Source organism: Scardinius erythrophthalmus, assembly GCF_964197995.2.
Source record: "Scardinius erythrophthalmus genome assembly, chromosome: 3".
Lineage (NCBI taxonomy): Eukaryota > Metazoa > Chordata > Actinopteri > Cypriniformes > Leuciscidae > Scardinius > Scardinius erythrophthalmus.
In genome coordinates, this window is record NC_138223.1 from 9,536,697 (window position 1) to 9,562,384 (window position 25,688).

At 35.2% G+C, this 25,688-nt stretch overlaps 2 protein-coding genes across 8 annotated transcripts in view; both read right to left on the reverse strand.

Annotated features, from left to right (window-relative positions):
* Positions 1-399: 399 nt before the first annotated feature.
* crfb15 (cytokine receptor family member B15) lies at positions 400-8,233 on the reverse strand. 2 transcript variants are annotated; one of them, XM_081360659.1, is made up of 8 exons: positions 8,206-8,233; positions 7,649-7,832; positions 5,528-5,645; positions 5,109-5,275; positions 4,355-4,509; positions 3,506-3,665; positions 3,098-3,228; positions 400-1,234 (listed from the first exon to the last, which is right to left on the reverse strand). In XM_081360659.1, exons 2-8 carry the CDS (start codon positions 7,782-7,784, stop codon positions 848-850), a joined length of 1,254 nt encoding a protein of 417 aa, XP_081216785.1. In that variant the 5' UTR covers positions 7,785-7,832; positions 8,206-8,233; the 3' UTR covers positions 400-847. The 2 variants fall into 2 exon arrangements, with proteins under 2 accessions (XP_081216785.1, XP_081216784.1); XM_081360658.1 differs by lacking the exon at positions 8,206-8,233 and adding an exon at positions 7,988-8,181.
* A 706-nt stretch (positions 8,234-8,939) lies between these two features.
* Positions 8,940-25,688, reverse strand: part of dmd (dystrophin) — a 113,308-nt gene continuing 96,559 nt past the window's right edge. For 2 of the 6 annotated variants that reach the window (XM_081361873.1, XM_081361877.1), the window contains 6 exons: positions 25,433-25,591; positions 24,027-24,270; positions 19,028-19,148; positions 14,832-14,924; positions 12,109-12,134; positions 8,940-10,976 (listed from right to left, as the gene is read on the reverse strand). In XM_081361873.1, the coding sequence (XP_081217999.1) occupies positions 12,112-12,134; positions 14,832-14,924; positions 19,028-19,148; positions 24,027-24,270; positions 25,433-25,591 (640 nt within the window). In that variant the 3' untranslated portion in view covers positions 8,940-10,976; positions 12,109-12,111. Of the gene's footprint in view, positions 10,977-12,108; positions 12,135-14,831; positions 14,925-19,027; positions 19,149-24,026; positions 24,271-24,941; positions 25,047-25,432; positions 25,592-25,688 lie in introns of those variants that run through there. The other 4 variants (XM_081361872.1, XM_081361876.1, XM_081361874.1 and 1 more) reach the window with 3 other exon arrangements.

Sequence of the window (25,688 nt, forward strand, 5' to 3'; positions counted from 1 at the left end):
TATATCTCGCAATTCTGACTTTATATCTCAGAATTCTGACTTTATATCACGCAATTCTGACTTTATATCTCAGAATTCTGACTTTATTTCACGCAATTCTGACTTTATATCTCGCAATTCTGAGAAATAAAGTCAGAATTGCGAGATGTAAACTCGCAATTGTGAGATAAAAAGTCGCAATTATCTTTTATTTTTTTTATTTTGTGGCGGAAACAAGCTTCCATATCTTTCTCTCTTCTGACAAACGTAATCAATTATTTTGGAAAGTCGTGGAAACTTAATTGTTTTTTTCTGTATTGGAGCAAGTGGAAATACAAACATTATATTTGCAATTATGATGAAATGTTAATAGCGTCCGTTTATATGTATTTATAATGGGGAAAAAAGACATTTGAAGTTGCTCAAAAAACTTTTTTTTTATTTCATGAAATAAAAAAATTGACAAAATATTTTTATAGACCTAAATTATATTTAGTACAATTATTACAAATATAATTGAACTACTGCAGAACAGATGCATGCGTGAAGCTCAGTGCTAACAACATCATAAAACTGTGTTATAACTTAATTAACTGGGCTAACAGAGAAGTGTAATGCAAGGAAGAGAAATCCAACTCTGTTTCAATTTACATTTCACAATAATAGCAATACAACCATACAATGATAATAAAAGTTTCTCAAAAAAGTACATTCGGTCTAATATTAGCATGAGCATTTTATGCAAGAAGTTATAAACATTCAACAGACAGCCATTTCACCACTGCATATGCATATCTATATATATTTAATATTTTCTGCAGAAATTTAGATTATTCTTAAGTAAATACATTTCAGCGTTTTGGTGACTTCAGCAAACACATTCAGTTTGTTTCAGCTCAGAGCTTGTGACTGCTAAGTTGTAGTAACAAGGTTGAGTGCTAGTGGAGCCTCCAAAGTGGGGTTGATTTAAACAAGTCAGTAGTGTGTTACTCGAGCATAACGGGTAGAGATGATTAGGGTAAAATGATGGTGCAGATTTCATGTGTATGAGCCGTTTGTAGTCCTCTTCCACCTCTTGTATTGGGCCGAGATCACAGGCTATCCCAGAGTCCTTGTCCTCTAAGATCTTGCTTTTCTCACTGAGCGCTTCATAAAGATGGTCTTTAGATATGGCACTGATTTTATCATGCTGTTCTTTCTGGTGTGGAGAATGTTGGGTTGCCTCAGGATTCCAAAATGATGGTACGAATAGATTCTAGAAGGAACCAGTATTAAAAATATGGTTTAAACAGTGTTGTTATTCTTGACTAAAACTATATATACTGTATATAAAAAAAACATTTTCAGTAAAGCTGAAATAGAATAACTGAAATATGTTTAAATTGAAGGCTCCCACTTTATATTAAGTGTCCTTAAATACAATGTACTAACATTTCTAGGTACAATATTTAACTTTCTAAACATTTCCCGTTTAAAAAAAAAAAAAAAAACAGGAGAGAACACATCAGAGCTGGTAATAAAACAAGAATCAACATTAACTTGGCTTTTCTGAGATGGCGAGACTGAGGGATTTGAAATGTTGTAAAAGATAAGCGTTTTTATTACTCAACAGGCGAGTATGGTATTTTATTGCAGTTACAGTTTCAAAAGTTATAGTGTACCTATAAATGAACAATTTGATACAATGCACTTATTGTGTACATGTTTTTACAACGTACTTATATTTAAAAATCTATAATTACACGGCTGACCCTTCCCTTACCTCTTAATCCACCCTTAAACCTATCCATACCAGCCAAACCTGTCCCTAACTTACCCGTATCTCACCTCAATAGCAGAAAAAGTGTTTAAATAATACAACACAAAGAATTATTTTTTTATGTAAGTGTTAAAGACACCTAATATAAAATGGGACTAATTGAAGTAGTAAATTAAAGGCAGGGTAGGTAGGATTTAAAAAAAAAAAAAAAAACATTCCAAATTTGTTTAAACTGTCTTTATATACCAATATATAATTAAAATGTAAGTACTCTGAAAAAGAGAGTATAAAAATCGAGTGTCTGTAGACCTCTCGGGACTGTTTTAAAGACAGCTCATTATTTCCATTCACTCCACCCCCTCCCTTCTGGGCTCCTTCCAAAGCCACGCCCCCAAAACACATGAACGCGCAACGCCAAACGCTCAGGCTCAGCTGGAAGACACATTTATTTACCCGAGACGAGTGGAGAGGAAGGAGCAGTGCATGCAGTGACATCATGTCAGAATCACATGTAATAAAATACCTAACTTTATCACTATAAATATAAACAAATAAGATTTCTTTTAGTACTCACTATCAAGCTAGCATATCGATACTGGTAAAGTTTAAAATATACTTTCTTTGATTCGGTAACAAGCTATATTTATAGGTAACGAGCTATATTTATAAGGCAAAGCTAAAAACAGGTTGCATTGATACACGTTTTTCCATTACCATCAGTTACACTGTGATGAAGGTGAATTTCATGTAAGATTCATAACATATACGGTGTTTTGCATGTAAGAGTTTCCATGATGAAATCATTGTTGACTCTAATGAGGACTACACTCCGGAGACAAGTACCGCATCGTCGGTTCGAGGACAGGTCCGGGGTCGAGGGCGAAGCAGAGGAGGTCGTTCAAGAGTGCGGGCAACCAGGGTCCAAGGAAGTAGTTTTTGCCTTGTTTGCCTTCGCTGACTGCATATGCAGGTGCTTTGAATTTTGAATGCTCTTTCTCTGCCATAATTTTACTCTTCGTAGGTTCCATGCCTCCTCAAATCAAACGGGTGCGCGCGCATATGGGCAGATCTTGTAGCAACAGGGGTGGTAGCCATGGTTGCGAGAGTGAGTGACAGTCGCCCAAACCAATCAATTGTTTCGTCCCGAATGGAAATAATGAGCTGTGTTTATTGCGGATTAAAAGGTCTACAGTCACTCGATTTTTATACTCTCTTTTTCAGAGCACTTACATTTTAATTATGTATTGGTATATAAAGACAGTTTAAACAAATTTGAAAAAAAGTTTTTTATAAAAATCCTACCTACCCTACCTTTAACTAAAACTAAAATAAAAATGGAAACTGAAAATATAAAAATACCTTGAGATGTTCTGGCATTATGGTTTTAGGGTACAGGTATTTATACAGTTTATAGATGAACCAGACGCCCAGAATTCCCAGAGGAAGAAGGACGGCAGCAGCTATCATACAGCTGGTGAGCACTGGTGTCACTTTGTACACACACACACACACACACACACACACACACACACACACCATCATCATCATCATTATCATCATCATCACCACCACCAATGTCATGTTGGTTCTTAGTTTAACAGAAGATGAGATCTGTGTCTATCTGCAGTCTTTCAATGAAGGCATATTTTGTTCATATAAAATATCATATTGTAAAGCACAATATTTTCTATGCATTTATATCGTTTTATATAGTATACTATTACATCTCTTGATATGAGTGACAGGTGTAGATGAAGACACACTTACCAGGTATGTTGGTCACACACACAGCATCACTGAACTGTCCCTCATTTGTGTAGCCTGTGGAAAGCACCTTTGCCTGAGCACAAAATCTGCTCCATGAATGTAGTCCTTTAATAGTCAGTTTGACATCTTTGCTGGCTTCAGTAACCTTCCTCTCCACTGCCTATCAGGGACACAGATCATCATATGGTTATTTTGAAGATATGAATTATTTATTTGTGGCTTGTACACGTGAGGCTCCACATCAGATCTTTTAAATGACGTTTAAATTTAAATGAGATAAAATATCCCTATTTGACAACAAGGTCTATATATTAATATATCAGAGAGTTTGAACACACACTTTGAATTTGAGGAATAAATTACTTTCTTTATATGTAATGATTCTTTCTTTTCAGTAGGGCTGTTCATAATAAAGCAAATACTTACTTAAAATGGTCTATTCATCAGTCCAACATAAACTTTTTGTGTCAATTAAAAAAAAACATTATATTGTTAACAGTGCTTTTAGCATAGTTTCGGTACGTTAACAGTGCTTTTAGCATAGTTTCGGTACTATTATAGTTTTTATTAATAAATAGAAGTAGTCCATTAAATAAATTGAAGTTAATTTATTTTTATTTTCCATTTTAATTTTAGTTAAAGCTTTAGTAATATTATTGTGTTTTTGTCATGTTTATTAGTTATTGTTTTTTAATATTTCTATATTTTTTTAATAATTTGTATTTCAGTTTTAGTTATTTAGCCCTTAGTTTAATAGTTTAAGTGTACATCAAATATGCCTGAGGATTCAAGCTGTACAGAATGATACAGAAGAACAATATTTAATATTTTTATTTTAATATTTTATACCGCATCTTCGTGGTCTTCGGTCCAATATCTGATGGTGTAGGGCACTTGTGAAAATATTTTTGAAAGTTTGCTCCCTTTCAGCACTGGAGGCTGGACATGAACATCCAAGCTATTATTTCGGATGACAAGACGCACAGTAGGGGGTCCTATGATACCTACAGGGGAGCAAAGCAGTTTAAATAATTGTTACATATGAATGTTATATTGACTTAGAGGTGTAGTAAGTGATTTCTGAGAATTATTGAAGATAATGATGATAAAAAACGACAAGGAAGAGCAAAAAATGTACATATAGTACACAAGTATATACACGCAGGTGTTCGTTGTTAATCGCCAGCAGCACACACACAAAACCAATGTTACTCACGTATGAGCAGAAACAACACAACCTCTGCATCAGTTTTCAGGCCTTCCTGCTTAAGTCTTTCGGCACTGGAAAGCTTTTCTAATATTAACGCGGGTCCTAAAGCTCTTGCCTGAGCATAACCCTTCTTTTTCCAGTGATATTCCTCTGAGGTTTACTCTTTTGTAATGTCTCTCAGCCATCTCTCTTTCTACAGTATTTCTTGCTCACTCTCTCTCCCCTCCCACATCATGAGTGGACACGCCCCCTGCTGCCGATTGGCTACAAGTGTGTTGTGGCGCTCGGTCTGATCCACTATCAGCAGCGTTTCTCAGAAATCGCTTACTGCACCTTTAACACAACAGAGCGTATAGGGCAAACTAAGAGCTGCAAATACAGATTCACACTTACTGTGCTTATTAGGTATAAACGGGCGTGCGTTAACCCACTCAGAGAACAGCTCCTGATCCTCTGCCCGCACTTGGAAAATGTAGGTCCCAAATATAGCTGGCAGTTCTCCAGCATCACATTTCAGCTCTTTGGTGTTCACACAGAGGGAAGCTTTTTCATTTCTCAGGCTGCAAGGTGAGGGCAGATTACAATCACAAAGTATGTTAGGTAAATATGTCATTAGGTAAAGAATAGGCCTATTGTTTTCAACTTCTGCAAAGGCTCAGAAGTATCAGATTCCAGTAGAACAATAGTTCAGTGACTTTCATAGCAATCAAACACATTATTATGGGTATATTTTATAATGGCATGCAAGCATTTTGTTTGCTATATTTTTCTTCCATGTCGGAGTATTGAAGATGCATTTCGAGTGTACTTACCTATATCTTGCCGTGTATGTCACGCTGCTCATGTTATTGTGTGGAGATGTCCATTCGATAACTGCACCCATATTGATGGAGGTCACCTTCACATTCTGGGGTCCAGCCAGCTTTGTTTCTGAAGTAAAACAGAGTATCACCACAGTCAGTAATACATTATATAGAGAATTTTTATAAAGAATTAATAATGTAATATTTCCCCTGAGTTTCACAAGGCTTAAGCTAGTCCCAGACTAAAATGCAAGTTTGACCTGTTTTAACTGAAAGCAACTTGCACAGACATATCGTAAAATATGTCACTTTCATTTTTCATTCACTTTCGTTTTGTCTCAAGATGCGCACCAGTCATGTTTTTTTTTTTTTTTTTTTTTTTTTTTGCTAAGGCACTTTTATAAAAGCTACTTAAATGCTCTCATTGAACTAAGGCCCAATCCTGGCTTAGTCTAAGACCTGTCTGTTAAACCAGGCCATAAAGTATTTGGATGTTTAAGTATGAATGTCATTGCATTAGATTAGGGGTTACCAAACTTTTTCATGCTAAAACCCAACTAGAGAAGTCTGATCAAACTCGACACAGTTGTGGTGCATCATGTCAGATATATGTAAATACAAGTTACGCCCACCAACAAACTTTGCTAAATTGTATTTTTCATATTTCTGACATTGCATGAACAGGCCATATTACTTAAACTTCGTGCTACATATTTTTTTCCCTCTCTGCTCGCCACCAGTAGGTCATGACCCAGTTACAAACCCACTGTACTTAATAAAAACATTTCTGAAGAAACAAATGATGCTGTTCACAGAATTAACTTTAAATGTTCACATAGGTGTCGTGCAGCAGTGTAACCACTGGTTATGTAAATGTTCCACTAACCTTTAAAAACCAGACAATCAGTGTTAGAATACTTTTCAATCATTTTGAACAAGTCTGTTGTTTTACCATTTAAAAGCAATGAATGTTTTGCTTGAAAAATGTAGTTTATAAAAAACTACACTATTCCTAATACAAAGACACTAAAAATAAAGTGTTGGCTCAACATAAAAATAAAATAATGCAACACTCATCAATCTTTTGGATCAATGTATCAATCTTTTTGCAACTTCAAATGGAATTAAGTTCATCCAACAAACTACACAGAGTTAGAAGAACCTAATTTGTAACTTACTTGAGTTGTTGCCCTGGAACCAATTTATCTTATCTATTTCATTTAAAATCCACAGCTATCACAGTATGAACAAGTCAAATATTAGTTGTCACTAGCACTAGCGCAATGGTAACCACAAAAACTTCAACATTACATGAACTCTTTCAGAAGTCAAACACAACGTTAAACACTTACAGGTATTTCCCCTTCACTGAAACACAAATACAATGATACTTCATTTCAACATCATAATCATGCTGGGAACTATAAATCCACATGCCTAATTTCCCCAAATTATCAATTTATTAAGTTACTTAATTTTTTAATCAATTTAAATTGCATACAATATTAAGTTAATGCAATTATCAACATTATGGTGACAAGACAAAATGTTTCAACTTAAAAGTTTGGTTACACTGTATTTTGATGGTCCACTTTAGACATTCTACTTACTGACTTTGCAACTACATGTCAATTAAGTCCGTCATAGAGTATTAGTAGACTGTTAGTTTAAGGTTAGGGTTTGGGTTAGCAGAATAAGTTGATATGTAGTTGGACAGTTGCTTATAATCAGAGAATGTCTGTTGGAGGAGCATCAAAATAAAGTGTTAGCATAGGCTATATTAAGCTGACAGTCTACTAATACTCTAATGACTGGCAGTTGACATGTAGTTGCAACGGTAGCCTACTTATGGTTAGTGGAAGGTCTATTGGGGACCGTCAAAATAAAAGTAAAAGTACTGCACATTTTAGTCTAAATACTATTTTTTAAAACTATATTAATACACTATAGTATCATAAAATTCTTTGTAAAGGTCCGTCTTAATACGGTCAATGAAAATAAGCACAGTTTAAGTACAGTAAGTACACACACAAAATGATTAAGTACAAAAAAAAACAAACCAAAAATACATTGTTTAATTTAAAATTATTACTTAAAAGTAATAATTATAAAGAAGCAAATAATACTGACCAGAATAGGTGGGGTGAACATCCTTGGTCACAAAGAATATGACAGCCAACACATTGAGCTTCACAAACATGACTGACATCATCACTGATGGTGCAAGTCGAGTCGGCGAGCTTTTAAACTTCAGTCTATTTGTCATGTGCTCAAGTCAAGAGGAACCAGAAGCAATATGACTCAACTGCTTCCTCTTTGAGACGGGGATAAAAAAAAAACAACAACCACAAAACGTGTTTAGCTACAGACTAAGGTCATTAATTGACTATAGTATACAAGGTTAAAATGCAAACATTCAAATGAACCTTGTAGTGCTAAATGAGCTTGACTTTGGAATAAATTAAATACCTCGTATATTGACAAAATGTCACATCCTTGCAAAAATGTTTTAAATAACGTTACACATCACTGGTAGCACAACCGTCAAAGAAAGAATCGCTAGTGTTTCCCCCAATCCCATTGCACAAACATCTGAATATCTTTTTAAGCTAACAGAATCCATTAGTTAAATAAACATGGACTTTGCTTTATGTGTTATCAGTGGTTGTTGTCTGGGAATGACATACCTGACGGCACGGTTGACCAATCAGAATCAAGTATTCCACAGAGTCGTGTAATGATAAAAAAAAAAATGCTGAGAGCAATTCTGCTGATTAGTAAAATGGTATTAATTTGTGTAATGTATTTTTGCTTTATTTTGTCCGATGTCAACTCTGAAATAAATTTAAATGTTTACGTAGACTGATAAACTCTGTCAGACTCTAACATTATTTTCTTTTTTATTTCATAAAAAGTCACGTTTTAACAACAATTTCTATTGTGTGTGAATATAGTGACATTCATTCCTGGAAAGTAAAATTCTTGACTAGCAGGGAAAAAAACAGGGAAACTCCTGTGGTTTGGAAGTTAACAGACTCAACACTGCCCCGAGTGGCTACTGTGTAACTTACCTCGCCATTCAGTCGTCTTTTGAAGCATTATATAGTTGACAATTATTTGATATATTTCCATTGGCCAAATAATAAAACAATAAAATGAAAAATTAAGCTCTAAATTTAGAGATTGTAATATTAAGCAGATAAGAATTTTAAATGTAATTTTTATTTTACTTTGTCTATTTATTGCGCATTTCACATAAACCATCATGTTTGTTTTTAAAGCCACAAGGTAGCTTGAATTAAATATCTAACATTTAATTTCTCCTATACATTTTCAAAAGAGATATTGAGTATCTCAGATGATAATGCAATCAATTACTTGCTTTTTGGCAAAGTGAATCCATAATGAAACAGACAAATGGTGGCCATAATGTGTTTCCATTTTTATCAACTAATGCAGTGGCAAGTTAATAAAACCACAATTACATTTCATTGTCTGGTAAAATATTCCTTTTGTAATTACAAATAAAATGTAGGATTTCAGAACAAGAGTTAGAATCAAACAGCACATCTCAGAAATAAATATGCAGTACTCTGGACATGCTCATCTCCCAAGGTGCAAAACTCTTTTGTAATTGTAACGGTCATAAATTGTGCATACATATACATTATGATCATTTATTTTGATATATTTGTTCACACAAAGCATAAAGGTTTAATAAAAAGACACAAAAACAAACTCAGATGTGTTAAAGAACAATGCAGAGCGGCATATTTTGGATCGCTTCATCATCTCAAGTGGATTTCTGTAAACCGTGCTATTATTTTCTTGCATTTTTAGATGTCAACGTCAATAAATAACCTCAGATGAACATTTAAAGTCAGACATTGGATAACTAGAACAATGACAACATGGCCCTTCATGTACGATTCATTCCAGTGTTACAAGATGGTGATGATTATTAGAGGTTAATCGTTAGGATATTTGTTTTTAGTTTCAAACGCTTAAACACCCTAATTCTGTCAAAAATCTTTTTCTCATATTTTGTTACTTACAGAAATATAACTAACACCGTACGATTCAAGCAGTAGATAAATTATCATTCTGGTACATGGGTTAAAATGTCTCTAGCAGGAGACTGTGGACAATATTCTGGCCAGTAAGTTGTCGGTAATTCATAAATATTATGATCACGATTCTAATTGCTCCATTAATAAACATGGACAGAGCATGGAGGACGGGCATTTCTGTGAGGTAGACAGTATTTAACCTTACAGGTGCAGTAAACGATTTCTGAGAAACGCTGCTGAAACACACTTGTAGCCAATCGGCAGCAGGGGGCGTGTCCACTCATGATGTGGGAGGAGAGAAAGAGCAAGAGGGAGATTTGAAGAATGACTGTAGAAAGAGAGATGGCTGAGAGACATTACAAAAGAGAAAAGCTCAGAGGATTATCACTGGAAAAAGAAGGGTTATGATCAGACAAGAGCTTTAGGAACCATGCACTGCCGGAAATGGACACAGAGGTTGTGTTGTTTCTGCTCATACGTAACATTGGTTTTGAGTGTGTGCTGCTGGGATTAACAACGAACTCCTGCTTGTATATACTCGTGTATTGTATGTTCATTTTTTGAGTCATTTTGTTCGTCATCTTCGCTTTATTTTTCAATAAGTATTATTTTGCTTCGCTTCTGCTATGATATAGAGACATCCACTCCTGCATTGCGTGTTTGTGCATTTTAGGGGCGGAGCAATGAAGGGATGGGTGTGTTTGTTTGGGTTGATCTCAAATATCAACAATGATTCTCAGAAATCGCTTACTGCACCTTTAATCAGGGCATCGGTTTTCTTTTCATGATGACTGCAGTAGTTGAATGGGCCGGATTACATACAGAAAAAAACAAAACGAACATACAGACACACAAAGACATGTTTCATACACTTTTTGCACACGCTAACACACAACAGATAACGGACTTGCCTTTTAATATGCATTTGTTATTTTGTTACAAACAAAATTAGTTGATAAAGCACCCCTGCATATACTCAGTCACCCATTTAGATAAAACACTTTTAAAATGCGCTCCACTTTGTACAAAGACATGGCACGCAATGTTACATGTTATCACGCACCTTTCGTTCTGTTTTTGTACAATTGCATAGAAGTTTAAAAACCTTTTTTTTTTTATTAATAACAATTCTAGACTCTCCGTAAGAAACTACTGAAACTACTAAAGATCAAATCTACAATGTGGAACCGCGATCCTTCAGAAAAATAGATTTTTATTGATATTCCCATTGTAAACATATCCTGTCCAGTTGTTGACACTACAAAAGCATGCACCGAGGAGAAGACATCTTCAGTCTAAATCCTGCTCCTCGGTTATTACATTAACCAACGACTCCATGGCATGTCCAATGTTATCAACCATGTGGAAAAGACTTCCCACATTAGGACCTGCGGGAGAAGGAAAAAAACAGATTTCATGTCATTAGTCTGAATACGCAACGCAACAATACATTATATGTAAAACTGCTAAATGTAGAGGAACAGACTGAATACAAAATTCAGATCGTTTTAAGAGTTTTGGTGTTTATATCATTGCATAATAAGCCGACACCAAATATAAATGCATTTAATGGCATTCCTTCATTGGTGTTCTGTTAGGCAGTCAATTTGATATTAAGACCAGAGAAAAGTAGATTTTTACCAGAGTAAAATCACGATCTTATTCCTAAATGACAATGATTCTCCTGTGTCTCTTAAACCTTTCAAAATCACACATTCAGAACTGCGTTTGCGCCACCGCTGACCCAGAGAGAGCAGTTGTCATGTGTAGGTATAAAACAGTCTTTCCAACCACACAGTATCATTATTTCTGTGTATATATTATCACAGAAGTACTGGGATGAAAGATTATAGTTGGAATATAAAACAGATGTCTACAGTAGAGATCAAAACAGAGTAAATCGCCTTTTGAAAGAAACTTGGCACTTCAAATAAAGATTCTTTCAATTACATTGTTATGACTCCAGGTGGCGACAAGTGACTTAAAAATGTAGGTCATTGAATCATTAATTTAAGAGATTTGTTCAAAAATGCTGATTCATCCAGTAATGAAGCAAGTGAAGTCTTTATGAGTGAGTCATTGAATCACTCATTCAAACTGATTTATTTTAAATAACATTTTTCCAGAACCTCATGCAAATCACGTTATTTTGTTTAGTTGTCTGTTCAAAATCGTGGAAGAACCACAATCTCATTTGAAACAGAAAAAATCGTAATAGTGTATCGTGAGCAGCATCAATGTATGATACAGAGACAGAAATGTATCTGAATGATCTATCACGTGACACTGTTGACTGGAGTAATGATGCTGAAAATCACAAAAGACAGTTGTCTTTTTTAAAAGACATTTTAAAATATATATAAATAGAAAACTTATTTAGTTTGTTGTAATATTTCACAATATTACTGTTTTTTTTTAAACAAATAAACACATCCGTGTTGAACAAACTTCAAATCATGGTGTGAAGTGGATAAGTACGGGAAAGAGTAAAAAGAGAAAAGAGTTAGTAACAATACTAACCTCTCATGGGTTTAGCCGTCCACCTCCTTAGACACAGAGGAAAACAGGAAATAAGAAATATCAGTAAAGGTGGAGTAGAGATAGACAGTTAGACTGAATCTAAACAGAATGTGTACTGCAGCAAGCGAGCACTGTTTACAAGAACAAGCTGTTGAGCTTCCATAAAATCGTTTCTGATGTTTATTATTAGTATGCATTTGCAATTCTGTGCTTGCCCACAACACATAAACTGTTAAGAGTCACTGTTAAAAAGAGAAACACTTGTGTTAAGAAGAAAGGAATGTACATCAATATTACCCAATCATTTCTCTGTTGTTTTAGGTTAAAGGAACACTCCACCGTTTTTTCATATTAAACTGTTATTCCCTTAACTAAGACGAGTTGATACATACCTCTCTCGTCTCAGTGCGTGCACTCAATCGCTCTGGCGCGCGGCGACACTTTGATAGCACTTAGCTTAGTCCAGTTTATTCATTAGGGTCCAAACAGAGATGAAGCTAGAAGCGACCAAACACCTCCACATTTTCCCTATTTAAATACAGTTACACGAGTAGTTACACGACCAAGTATGGTGACACAAAATAAAACGTGGCTCTTTTCTAAGCGGGTAAAAAGGATAACTATAATGTACGGCAGAATAGCACTCGGGAGCACCTCGACTCGGCGCAGTAAAAAGTCACGTTGGTTCTAATGACAGAAGTGAGAGGGGGAGGGGGAGAGGATTTTTCAGGAGTGATGATATTACTACGTCGAGCCAAAGTGCTCCTTATTTTGTCACCATACTTGGTCATGTAACTACTCGTGTAACTGTATTTAAATAGGGAAAACGTGGAGGTGTTTGGTCGCTTCTAACTTCATCTCTGTTTGTTCCCTAATGAATGAACCGGGCTAAGCTAAGTGATATCAAAGTGTCGCCGCGCGCCAGAGCGATTGAGTGCACGCACCGAGACGAGAGAGGTATGTATCAACTCGTCTTTGTTAAGGGATGTTTAATATGAAAAAAACGGTGTTCCTTTAATTACTTACAGACTCATTCTGTATATTAAAAGGTGTATTTTCATATTTTATCATTTAAAAACATCTCCCATCATCAATTTGCAATGGGAGAAGTAGAAGCATAAGAAACAAAGGGGCATTTAGTGACTTAATCATGCAAAGAGTATAAAAGCAGTGGATCAGAAAAATGTACAGGCGGTGGTTCAAAATTCATCTGTAGTACTTTACAATGAGATCTCGTTTGTTAACGTTAGTAAATGCATTAACCTAACAATGAACAATTTTTACAGCATTTTTTAACCTTTGATAATGTTACTTAAGTGTTCATGTTCATATACAGTACAATACTTTAAAACAACCTTTTGATCTTAAAGCAACACCAAAGAACTCTTTGGTCCTTCTTCAGGTTGGAAGCGGAATTGTCCATTACCGCTGTCGTAAATATTTTAGCCTACCGTCTCACACACGCTCGCTGTTTATCCAGTGCCGGCTTTGGAATGAACGATGTCCACAGACAAGGTAGAGTATGTTGCATGATTTTATGAAAGTATGATGTATTGCGACATCAGAAACGAAGAAAAACAAAATAATGACTATTTTAACGCTTGACGTAAAGTAAGTCAAATTTGTAGTTTCTTATGTCTCATTCGAACTACAGAAACATGACCCGATCTCGCAAACTTGCATAGTGCGGTTATAGCAGATATAGGGTCGCAACGCAAATGCAGAAGTGCCGTTCACCGTTACGACTTGATGAACCACTGAAATGATTATTTTACATTATTTTAAGGTAAAAAAATAATCTTTAGTGTTGCTTTAATGTATTAGTAAATGCTGAGATTTACAATAATTTACAGATTTAATAAATTAAATTAAATAAGTATAGTGCATTGTTAGTTCTTGTTCACTAATGTTAAATGTAATTTATTAAATGCATTGTTGTAAATTGTTACAAATTCATCTTTTTCTCCATATTGCTAAAAAAATAATGTAAAATATTACTGACATCTTGAATTGACTCAATCTGTAATTACTGCCACCTTAAATAACTGCAATACATGTAAAGAATAGTGATAAACTGCCCCAATTATGCTTTTTCAAATATTACCTTTCATGCAGTGTTTAATACAGCTGTTTGTGAATGTAAAAGGTTTGCAAAGCTTCAAGGATCAAAGTGCATATGAGTTATTGTCTCCCAAAAGAAAGAACCCAAACGTCCACAAAAAGCTGAGGCAAGAGTTTGGTTCATGTAGTCAACATGTAGAGATGATGATGATTTCTGCACTGCAAAAGAAAATCCACTTTGCATGGATGAGGATGTGAAGAGGCATGAACTGTTTCTTTCACTGTGTACACAAGTGTTGAGAAAGCCTCCGGAGCTGAAATTCAGATATGGTATGGGTAGTTTAATTTCAGACACGCGCTGTAAGCGATAGACCAATCACAAATGACTGAGCCGTCTGACCAATCAGAGCAGAGCAGGCTCGCAGAAAGGAGCCGTTTAGAGACTGAAACATTGATCGTGATGTTGTAATGTATATATGTAGAAAATTAAAGTGTTTTTTTTTTTTACCTTGAATGCATGTAAATCTATTGTAGGAGATGTATTAAAAGTGAAACTTTAAAATAGCATAACAGGGGCACTTTAATACTTGTTTTGCCAGTTTAAGACCATCTGCATCAGTGTTAGTTCCTCCTCGTACCAGACAGTCTAGATGGATTCTCACCTTGGCTGTGAGGGAAGGAATTGTTGAGCTGCTCGATGACGTCCTCTAATCCAGTGCTTGCATCCTGGGAGGGACTGGACAGCTCATCATCACCTGAAACACACAGCAGTGACCCAATTACAACTGAGAACTGACCTTAAAAATGCTGGAAGTCATCCTGCCGCCCATGACATCTCACGTTCAAACAGACACAGTGTTTGTTTCCTGTATTATTGACTTAAAGGATAATATTGAAGGTGATGTTGTAGTGCTGGGCGGTTTACCGGTTCATACCGAATACCGGTGTTTATTTTTGTTACGATATGAATTTTTAATAAACCGCAATACCGGTGTATGTCGCTTTAATCGGAACGCGGCGCATTACGGCTGCGACAAGGTTTTATTCCGTCCTCCACGCGGTGCGTCAAAATAGACTAGGCGCCTATATTTAGCGAAGCGGCGCGGAGAGCCGCTTCTGGGAAGCTTCGATCTGAAACACAAGCATTGACTAGAATGGGCACGAGACGTGTGGGGGTGAGAGTCTTTTTTCTCGCGGCGCGCGTGTTTTTATACTGTATTAACGTATCTGAAGTATACTGACGGTCTTTAGAAAAGTTTCTTTGTTATTACGATTGAATCTTTCTTTATCTTTCCTGATAAAGCAGTGTTTATGAGCGTTGCTGCTTTGTGTACAGCCGTTACCGGGGAAACCACTGTTTCTGCCGCTCCTAAAGCGCGTCCTGCTGGCACAGCTTTGTAAACAGCCTTGCAAACCTGTATTATTAATATTAGTGTGGATTTTTTCTATAATATTCACTCATGACAATAAAATAGGGCATTATAAGTAAATCTACTGCAGTATTTCCTCTCTCACTCAGTAGAAAATGTGGTTAACACCCATCATGCTTGAAAAAAAAAAAAAAAAAAAAAACGGTAAAAACCGTGAAACCGGTATAATTTAGAAAAAAAACGTGATGTTGATTTTTGGTCAAACCGCCCAGCACTATGATGTTGATACTTTTCATACAGAGTACAACAGTACAACATAAATAAAAATGTTTCCACAAATGTTAAAGGTGCACTGTGTAATATTTAAGAGGATCTGTTGGCAGAAATTCAGTATCATATACATGACTATGTTTTCATTGGTGTATAAAGACCTTACATAATGAACCGTTATGTTTTTATTAACTTAGAATGAGCCATTTCTATCTATATACACCACCGGTCCCCTTACACTGAAATAGCCATTTTGCGCCGACATGTTTCTACTGTAGCCATAAACGGACAAACTAAGACAGAGCGCGTTTCGTCACTATGTTGTTCTTCGTGCAAAGAAGCTAGCTAAAGTCAGCGAATAAAACACTGACACAATGATGAACAAGTAACAATTATATTCACATATCGTTTTACTGAGTAAACAATTTCTAATTAATTTTTGTAAAGAAACCTCATTGCTTATCTAGCTACTTCTCTGCTGTCTCAGACGACGTCATCTTTTCCTGTCGGCCACCGTAACTTCTGTTGGTTGCAATTCGCAACCTCACCACTAGATTCCGCTAAAATTTACACACTGCACCTTTAAAAGATTTCTTTGCAAGTTGAATCAGTGTAGCGATTTGAGTGGAACATGAACATGAATTTGATCAGTGATCATGTTATCTAGAATAATTTGAGAATGTTCTTTTAAGCATTTTGTAATTCAAACCCCAGACTATCTGTACTACTAAGGGGTTCAAATGGCCAATGCCACATATTTGATTAGTGATCTAGATATCATTCTACGTCATAACTAGAATTTTTCAAAATTCCACAACTGCTTTATTTGCAGGCTTAAATCACACCCGCAGATTTTAAATGTAGTCTCCGATTTTTGAAGCCACTGAAATGAGAGCATTCAAGTTTAGCTCAATAAAAGTCCACTCAAGTACATTCAAGCAGAACTCTGGCCAAAGCAAAACATCAATTTCATCAATTTACAATTTGATCGCAACGGTCATTAATCGGCTGTCGGTGAACATGTCAAACTAACGATCAAAGACTTCAGATTTTAATCTAGGATCAGAGGAATCTTTTAGGATTTGCACGATTTGTCTCAGATGGCCAAATCGTGGCCGAAATCATACAGTGTGCACCCGGCTTAAGATCTCTTATTATTATATCTCTATATTATAATAATATATTCATGGAATGAATAATAATTCATTTAATTTTGGGTAATAAATTAAGCAACAATAAAATCAACAAAAAACTGAATTCTTTCTGAGACTTGTCACATGGAAATAAAAATCAAAAACTAAATCTTTTTGACAAAGTCATAAAAACAGATAAAGCCAAAAAAAGAGAAGTAATTATAAAACACTATCTACCAAAATGTGAGATCATAGTCAACTTTTCTTTTAAATGTATCAGAATCATGGTTGTCACGGTAGGAATAAACTTAGAAATAAATTGATGCTCTGGTTTCTGTTAAACACACACAATAACTGTACAAAATAAACAGTTGTACAAGTAAAAAAATTAATAACTAAGAGGTTATAATATGTTTAAAAAATGTTTAAGTATTTGGGGACTTGATAGACAAGAAAAGATCTGAAAAAAATGAGGTTAAAAAATATGTACTGTAGTTTTCCACCTTTTGCTTTTTTGCACTTCATTTAAATGGTCTTATGTTGTGATGAATATGTTTTAAAAGATCACAGCATAAAATAATTAAAACAACATAATAACTAAACAAGAATTAGAAAATGTTGTGTGAAATCATTTCAAACGAAGTACAGTACATCACACTACAGAAAACGATGACTTTTGAAATTTCATGTCAACTACCTCAATATTAAAAGGCATCCTTTTATACAGAATTGTATATAAAAAAAAACTGTATTCCCCCCACTAAATTATGTCAGGTACTCAATAATCTTAATCATAATTTGAGTACATTTATATTGAAAAATACAACTTATATAAACCTATACATTCCAGTTCCAGGTATGTATGAAAACTCATAACTTAAGGTGAATCTTTCATACAATATAATGTTTAAGTATTTGGGGACTTGATAGACAAGAAAAGATCTGAAAAAAATGAGGTTAAAAAATATGTACTGTAGTTTTCCACCTTTTGCTTTTTTGCACTTCATTTAAATGGTCTTATGTTGTGATGAATATGTTTTAAAAGATCACAGCATAAAATAATTAAAACAACATAATAACTAAACAAGAATTAGAAAATGTTGTGTGAAATCATTTCAAACGAAGTACAGTACATCACACTACAGAAAACGATGACTTTTGAAATTTCATGTCAACTACCTCAATATTAAAAGGCATCCTTTTATACAGAATTGTATATAAAAAAAAACTGTATTCCCCCCACTAAATTATGTCAGGTACTCAATAATCTTAATCATAATTTGAGTACATTTATATTGAAAAATACAACTTATATAAACCTATACATTCCAGTTCCAGGTATGTATGAAAACTCATAACTTAAGGTGAATCTTTCATACAATATAGGCAGGCATTATAGATAATCTGAACATCAGACTGCGCTTGTAAAATGAATGGTGTTTGTACTTCAAATACTGAAGGACAGCCCAATTTTTGGACCCTTGTTGGACTCTTTTCTCCCTCACAAGACAACAAATAAGATGTTGGCTAGCAGTTAAGGGCAAAAAAAAAAAAAAAACACTTCTTTTGTATTCACACAAATAAAAGCTCCCTGTGTTCCTTTTTGTTTGGCACAGATAAGAACATTGCCTCTTTTTATCGGTTCTGAAAATCTTTTGCTGAAACCAGCCTGGGCTTCAAGCCAAGTCTAACAAAGAAAGCTTCACAAGTACAGTTACTGAACATAGTTTGACTAGTTAACTGACATGAATTGTAATTAAGAAATGAATATTTTAATTTTAACAGTGGTCAGAAAGAGGGGATTGTATTAATGACCAGATTTACTTTCACACAGAATAATTCAAGAAACACCAAAATAGAAGGGTTTTCTATTATTTTAACAGTTAATAAAGAATATTATGTTTACACAACTGTCTACTGGTACTGTATATTTCAGGATCCTGCTAAGGATGTAATGTTTCTCAATATGTAAGACTGACATAACACTGATAACTTCTTATTTACCCATTTCAGAACACGTTAAATCTGTTTTTAGGAATAATACTGAAGGGTTAGGTTTAAACTGAAGTTGTTAGGGACATTTACCCATGGTCTCTGTGGTTTGGCTTGCGGCCACACGCAGTGAGGCCAGGCTGGTGTCAGATCTCGGAGAGGCAGTGGAGGGTGAGGACAGGGCAGTACCATTCACCTTGGACTCAGTCTGTGGCTAGGACATAGGCAGAAAGGAACCATATAGATTAGGCAGGGGACTGGACGCAGACATCAGCACTGGGTTGTGCTTCTGTATTTCCAGATTCATTTGAAAACAATCATTTATATATTTTCAACCTAAAACTTTCCCAAAACATTCATAATTGCAATATAAAACAAGAGCATGGGCTCTCAAGAGTTGCTGTGTTTTTGCATCATTCAGGTTTTAGAAATAAGACAGTCCGGCCAAAAAAACATCACAAGGATACACACAAAATAGTGGACGAGATGGCATTATTAAATATAAAAATAAAATAAACCAGACAGTTAATAGTGTTCAAAAACATTCACAGACGTAAAAAAAAAAAAAAAAAAAAAAAAAAAAAAAAAGTTCTTCCTTTGTCCTTTACATTAATATTCAAAAAGTTAAAGGTCTTCTATGATATAATCCTATCATTTGACCCCATTGATTCTAGTGGTGTCCTGCAGCTATTCAAGCTCTATGTTGCGATTTTAAATGCAAAATATTTACAACTTTTACAAACTTCCTGCGTGTCATTTTTTAATGCATCTGTCATAGACACCTATTAATTACCCATATTTTAATGTTGATTTGGTGCTCAAGAAAGGTTTCTCATTACTAACATTATTTTGTGGAAACTGTGATTTGAAAGGATTCTTTGATGAATAATTGAAAGTATTTAAAAAAAACAATTTCTTTTAAACAATAAAAGCCTATATTGTAATTTATAATAAACTGAATGCATCCTTGCTGACTACAAGTATCAATTTCTTAAAACTTTTGAACGGTATTACCATATTCCGCATTGTTCTTGGAAGTTTTACAATTAACATAAATATGCTGACCACTGTACACGCTCATCTTGGCTTATATATTATTTAAAAGTGTATCTTAAAATGAATACTTAATTGCAATTAAATCTTACCAGTACCTAAAAATAATTAGCTTAAATGATGAAATGGTTTGTCACTGCACAACTATTTAAGGTTACTAAAACCACATTACACATGTGCTTTAATGAGTGCGTTTAAACCATCTACCATTAACTATTTATAACACAAGACCAGACAATCCCCTCTTTCATAAAGAACGATGGTTCTGGTGATTTCATTTCTCTTCCTGAGATTTTCGTCAAGCCAAACACATGAGCATATGTGAAACATCAGAACATGTTTATTAACAAATAACAGAGATAAAAATGTAAGTAATTGATTCTATTAAAATAAACAACATACAGTGGTAGGCAAAAGGCTTGTTTGCAAGTGTAATGAAAAATCTTTTTGGATGAAACTGAAGATGGTAAACAAAAAACATCAGAGAAGTGAAGCCAATTATCCATTGGCTTTGAACAAAGGGAGAGATATGTATCCGCGTTCATTTAGTCTGGTTCTTGCTTCGGCCAAGCGGCCACTGGAAGCAGCATGAGATGCTGGAGATTTAAGTTCAAAGGGTCCACAGAGAACACATGAAGCCATTTCTTCTAAGAAAAAATCTGATATACATTCCATTTGGCAGAGACCCCCAGTCAACTAATGTTTTTTGAGAAGTACGCATCGAGACATTACGCTTGATTCATCGAGACATGATGCAGACAGAATATCCAATTTCCACTCAATTCAAGACTTCTGAAGAAGTTGACATCAAACAAACTCCACAAAACAAATTACAGAGAGAAATTGCTCGCTTGAGGACAAATGACAGGTTCTTTTGGCCACCAAAAAGACCTGGCATTCATCCTCAGCTTCAATATGGGCAAAGTATTGTGGAACCTGAAAATAACAGGATCAATAAAGCCTGTTGTGCAATATTGTATCGACCAATAAAGTATGGTAGGTAAAAATTCAACTATGTATCTTGAAACAATCGGTTACAAGCAACACTGTATGTGCGGTGTTGCCAATTACGACAAAAGTAAAAAGTAACTCATCTGAAGAAAAAAAAAAAGCACAATAATGCACTAGGCCTTTTCACAAGAGCAAATGCTATGGCCAAAAAAAACTATTCAAACCATGTCTGGTCAGAAAAGCAAATAAACTGATCGAACAATTGAACAAAACCAAACCCTTGAATTATTATTAGAGTACAACATTTTGGTATGCATTCATTTTTAAAATATTGTAGTACATGCAGTTATGCTAAAATGATTGAGTGTGAATATGACTGCATTCTTAACGTGATCAATATCACTTATGCTGTTATTATACAGAACAGTGAATGCCAACACGTGTCCTGCAAGGACAACTAACAGAGATGTCTGCATTCAAACAAAACAACATTAATCAACAATATTCCATGTTATAGTATAGGTCTTTGGTTTAGACATCTATGAAAAATTCCATTTACTGCCATTTCAAAACTCAAAGAAAGACAAAAGGTCAATTTGTAAATATAAACTACATTTAAAATCTTTGATACATTTTTATTTTAAAACAAAGCCTTCAATCCACACGTTTGCAGAGAATATTAATACATCTTTAAACAGATGAAACATTTCAGGAAGATTTTGTCAAAATATATAAACATTTTCTTTATTCACCCTGACAGCATCTAAATTTAGCATAAATACTTCCTTCAACAATTTCAAATCCATATTTTTTAACTTCTAAAAACAGCACACTAAAAAAAAACCTAGTGAACTGCCATCCTAGTCTTTTAAGACACCTCATTTCAGCCAAATTCTAAGGAAATATTACATGTGTCCTTCACGGATCATAGACAAGATAATGCCAGAATGCATTGCAATCACTCAAGAGAAACGTCAACTATAAATATACTTAATATATAGTAGGGCTGCACAATTCATTTGTATTTTAATCGTGATAACGATATCTGCTTCTCTCGATTAATTAAAAATAATTGTTGTGATACTGACCCACTAGTTATTTGTCCTGAAAACATTTTGACAATTTGACATTTTTGTTATCCTGCATTGGTAACTAGCCTTCACTATCTTTCCTGTTTGGTTGCCAGATGTCAAGAGCATAAATCTCCCAAACTGAGATTTTCTCTTAAAGGATACGTTTTCTATCCAGTGTTTTACTTGATCTTCCCAACCTGGCAATCATGACACACTCTCTCTGGGCTGCAAAAAAAGCGCAGATGATCTAACAATGCTGACAAACATGTATGTTGAAGTTTAGCGATGTCCATTGTGAAATGAACTAGATGTACCGCAGGGCGGTACAAAATATGACCGCCGCTCAGGCCTGCACTGGCTTTCCACAAAAATAAATGACGTGGAGCAATTTGGCTGTATTGCGTGTTTATGTATATACCTAAAAAAAGTAGTAGTATGTGCATGTCTGTGTGTATGTGTGTGTGTTTGTGTATGTGTGTGTCTGTGTGTGTCTGTGCGTGTATGTGTGCCTGCATACATGTGTGTGTGCGTGTGTGTTTGTGTGTGTGTCTGTGCATGTGGATTTGTATGTGTGTGTATGGGTGTGTGTCTGTGCGTGTGGATGTCAGTGTGTGTGCATGCTTGCGTTTGTTTGTATTCCTGCATGTGTGTGTGTGACAGTATCATCCTAAACCAGCAACCCTTCGCTCAACACCACCATCTACAGGCCGATGAGTGTACAGTCACTAAATGTGCACATAAATGAATTTATTTTATACCCCCCATGGATGAAATTCTACGAAACTTAGCATACCCCCAGAGGATGTCAAGTTAATCATACACATGAAATATGGTGCAATTCTGAACATCTCAACTGAAGATAGGGGCGATTAAAGTAGAATAATATTGCATTTTAATTTTTTATGGGAGTGGCGTAAATCACAAATGAGTGATTATGGGTTAGGTTGATGTGGGCCCTTAAGAGCAACATACCATAAACATTTCTTCATCCTCGGTGCCACGGTTCAGGTAGCTATGTAGGAAAAACTGCATTTTTGGGGTTTGGGGGGGCCCAGCTCGGGGGGGAGTGGCCCCCGGGGACCAAACGAAATTTTTCCGTAAAAGTCTAGTGGGGCTACATGCCCACAAAATTTCATGTTCCCCCGGTGCTTCGGTGTCCCTGGTATCGTTGACGGAAAATTCAGTAGGTGACAAAAAAAAAAAAAAAAAAAAAAACTTTGACAAAATTAAAGTGTCATACAGCCAGTATGTGTTCCTTCACGATGCTGCGTCTGCGATTTGCTGCTACTAAATCTGCGAGTGAACCTTCTCTGTGACCAACTGTAATAAATCCAAATATGAATCTCGACCATATTGTTGGCGATCATGGTTGGTGAATAAATGCACTTATGCAGCCTCTTTGCTACATCAGAAAGTAAAAATTGAACAGTTAGAATGATTGGAATTAAGATTAGGAGCCAACGTTTTTGTAATGATTTTCCATTTGATGAAGCTATCAGAGTTGGTTAAATGAAGTCTATGCGCCACCAACAGGCCAATTAGGTGAAGTAAAAGTATATATACTAATCTTTCTCTGGAATATCTGCATATGAATCATGATTATAATTTTTTAACAAAATAGTTTAACCATTATCGTGCAGCCCTAATATACATTAATATACTGAAAAATACTGTTAAAGCTGACTTCCCCCACAAAATTATTTTATATTTAACTATAAATTTGACAAACATTAAAAGCCAAATATTGACATTAAAATATATCAATGCACTGAGCATTTAATTTCTTCTGTTGACAATCAAAAGGAACCACATGAACAGACCGTGATTAGAAAGATGCCTTATAAATGACCAGTGTGCAATCTGAAGACATTTACACTCAATCCAAGTTCAGATGCAAGACAGGAGGCTGACACAACTGGTTGATTTTTATTTCTTTACCAACAGTTCCAAAGTGTTGATATTTACTGCCAGTGAGTATAAGCATCAGTAAATTCTTAAGGATATGCACCACCCACCTGCTCAAGTAACTGTCTAAGGCGTTTGAGCTGTGATTCCAGCTGTTTGTTGTGATCCTCCAGGATTTGCATTCTTGCTTCCAAACGTCCCTTGTGCTGCCGCAGTAGTTTGGCCTCCGCGATCAGTTCTGCGTCCCGTGGACTCTGGGGCGAGACCGGCAGCATCTGTGGGGGTGAGGGCAGCGGCGACAGCCCCTTGTGGTCGTGTGCCTTCTTCAGGCGATCGTACTCTGACTGCAGCTTCCTGGACAACAATGACAACAACTTCAGAAAGAAGCACGGAAAATAGCGACGGGTGATTCTGACAAATAAATAAGCATATGCCGTTAGCACGGACTGCTCATGTTTTGTGGCCCAGTTGGCACAACATCCAGCAAAATACACTATTGTTCAAAAGTTATCATAAGGAATGTTTTTTTTTAAAGAAATTAATACTTTTTTTGTCAGCAAGGATGCATTAAAAAAAAAAAAAAGCATCAATGTTTCCACAAAAAATTAAGCTGCACAACTGTTTTCAACATTGCTAATAATCAGAAATGATTCTTGAATAGCAAATCAGAATGACTTCTGAAGGATCATGTGACACTAAAGACTTGAGTAATGATGGTAATGGTTTGCCATCACAGGAATAAATTACATTTTAAAATATATTAAAACAGTAATATTTTTAAATATTTAAAATAAAATATTTTTTTAAAGTATTTTAAATTGCTAGAATTTTTTAACACATTATTACCGTTTTATTTGGTTTTTATAAAAAAAATGCATCCTTGGTGAGACCTTACCGACCCCAAACTTTTGAATAGTTGTGTATAAAATATAAAAAATAATTTTGAATTCATTTTTGAAATAATTCTTTTTTTTATATTAAATCTGTTTTTATTATTTCTACATTCACAATTTTAATATAGCTCACTGTGTTTAATATTAGACTCCAATGTGTAGCCCACATACTTGACTCAGCAGTGTGGGAAGAGTCGTGCCTTCTAGGTAGTACTTGGATGGTGAATTTGAGAACCACTGATCAAGAGTACAAACAAATATTGAAATGGATTAATATTACAAAACACAGTTGAGTTGATATAGAAAGATATAGGAAGCATCTCTGTAGTAAGAATTGATCAGCCTGTTTATTTTGCGATCCTAACTATGCACTAATATATGGTTTTATTATTTGCATTAAGCACTGCATTTTTGCGGAAAACATTTTCAGTTGGCAACCGACCATTTGAAAAATCACTAATCTAAAACCTGGCACTTTTATTAAAATATGTGATTTAATAAAATGCTGTAAATGTGGCTTGTCTTGACAAACTGCTGGAGAAATATAGTCCAGTTTAAGCTCATTGCATTTCATTTTAAAACCAATCATCTGAATTGTAAAGAAAGCAGCCATGCAATCAAACCTGTTCTCCTGCTCCAGATCGTTGAGAACTCTCTCAAGCTCTCCCTTCTCTTCAGACTCCATTGAGATGAGGATCTGAGCGGGGCTCTGGGGCTGGCTGAGTGGAGAGCCTTGATTCAGACTCTGGCAGTAATGCTGGATCAGCAGATGCTCATCATCCCTACAATAACAACAACAGCACTCCATTTCCACTTCACTACATTACATCCATTGCTCAAGTTTTCAATTAACATTTGCTGCCTCAAACTCTAAAGAAT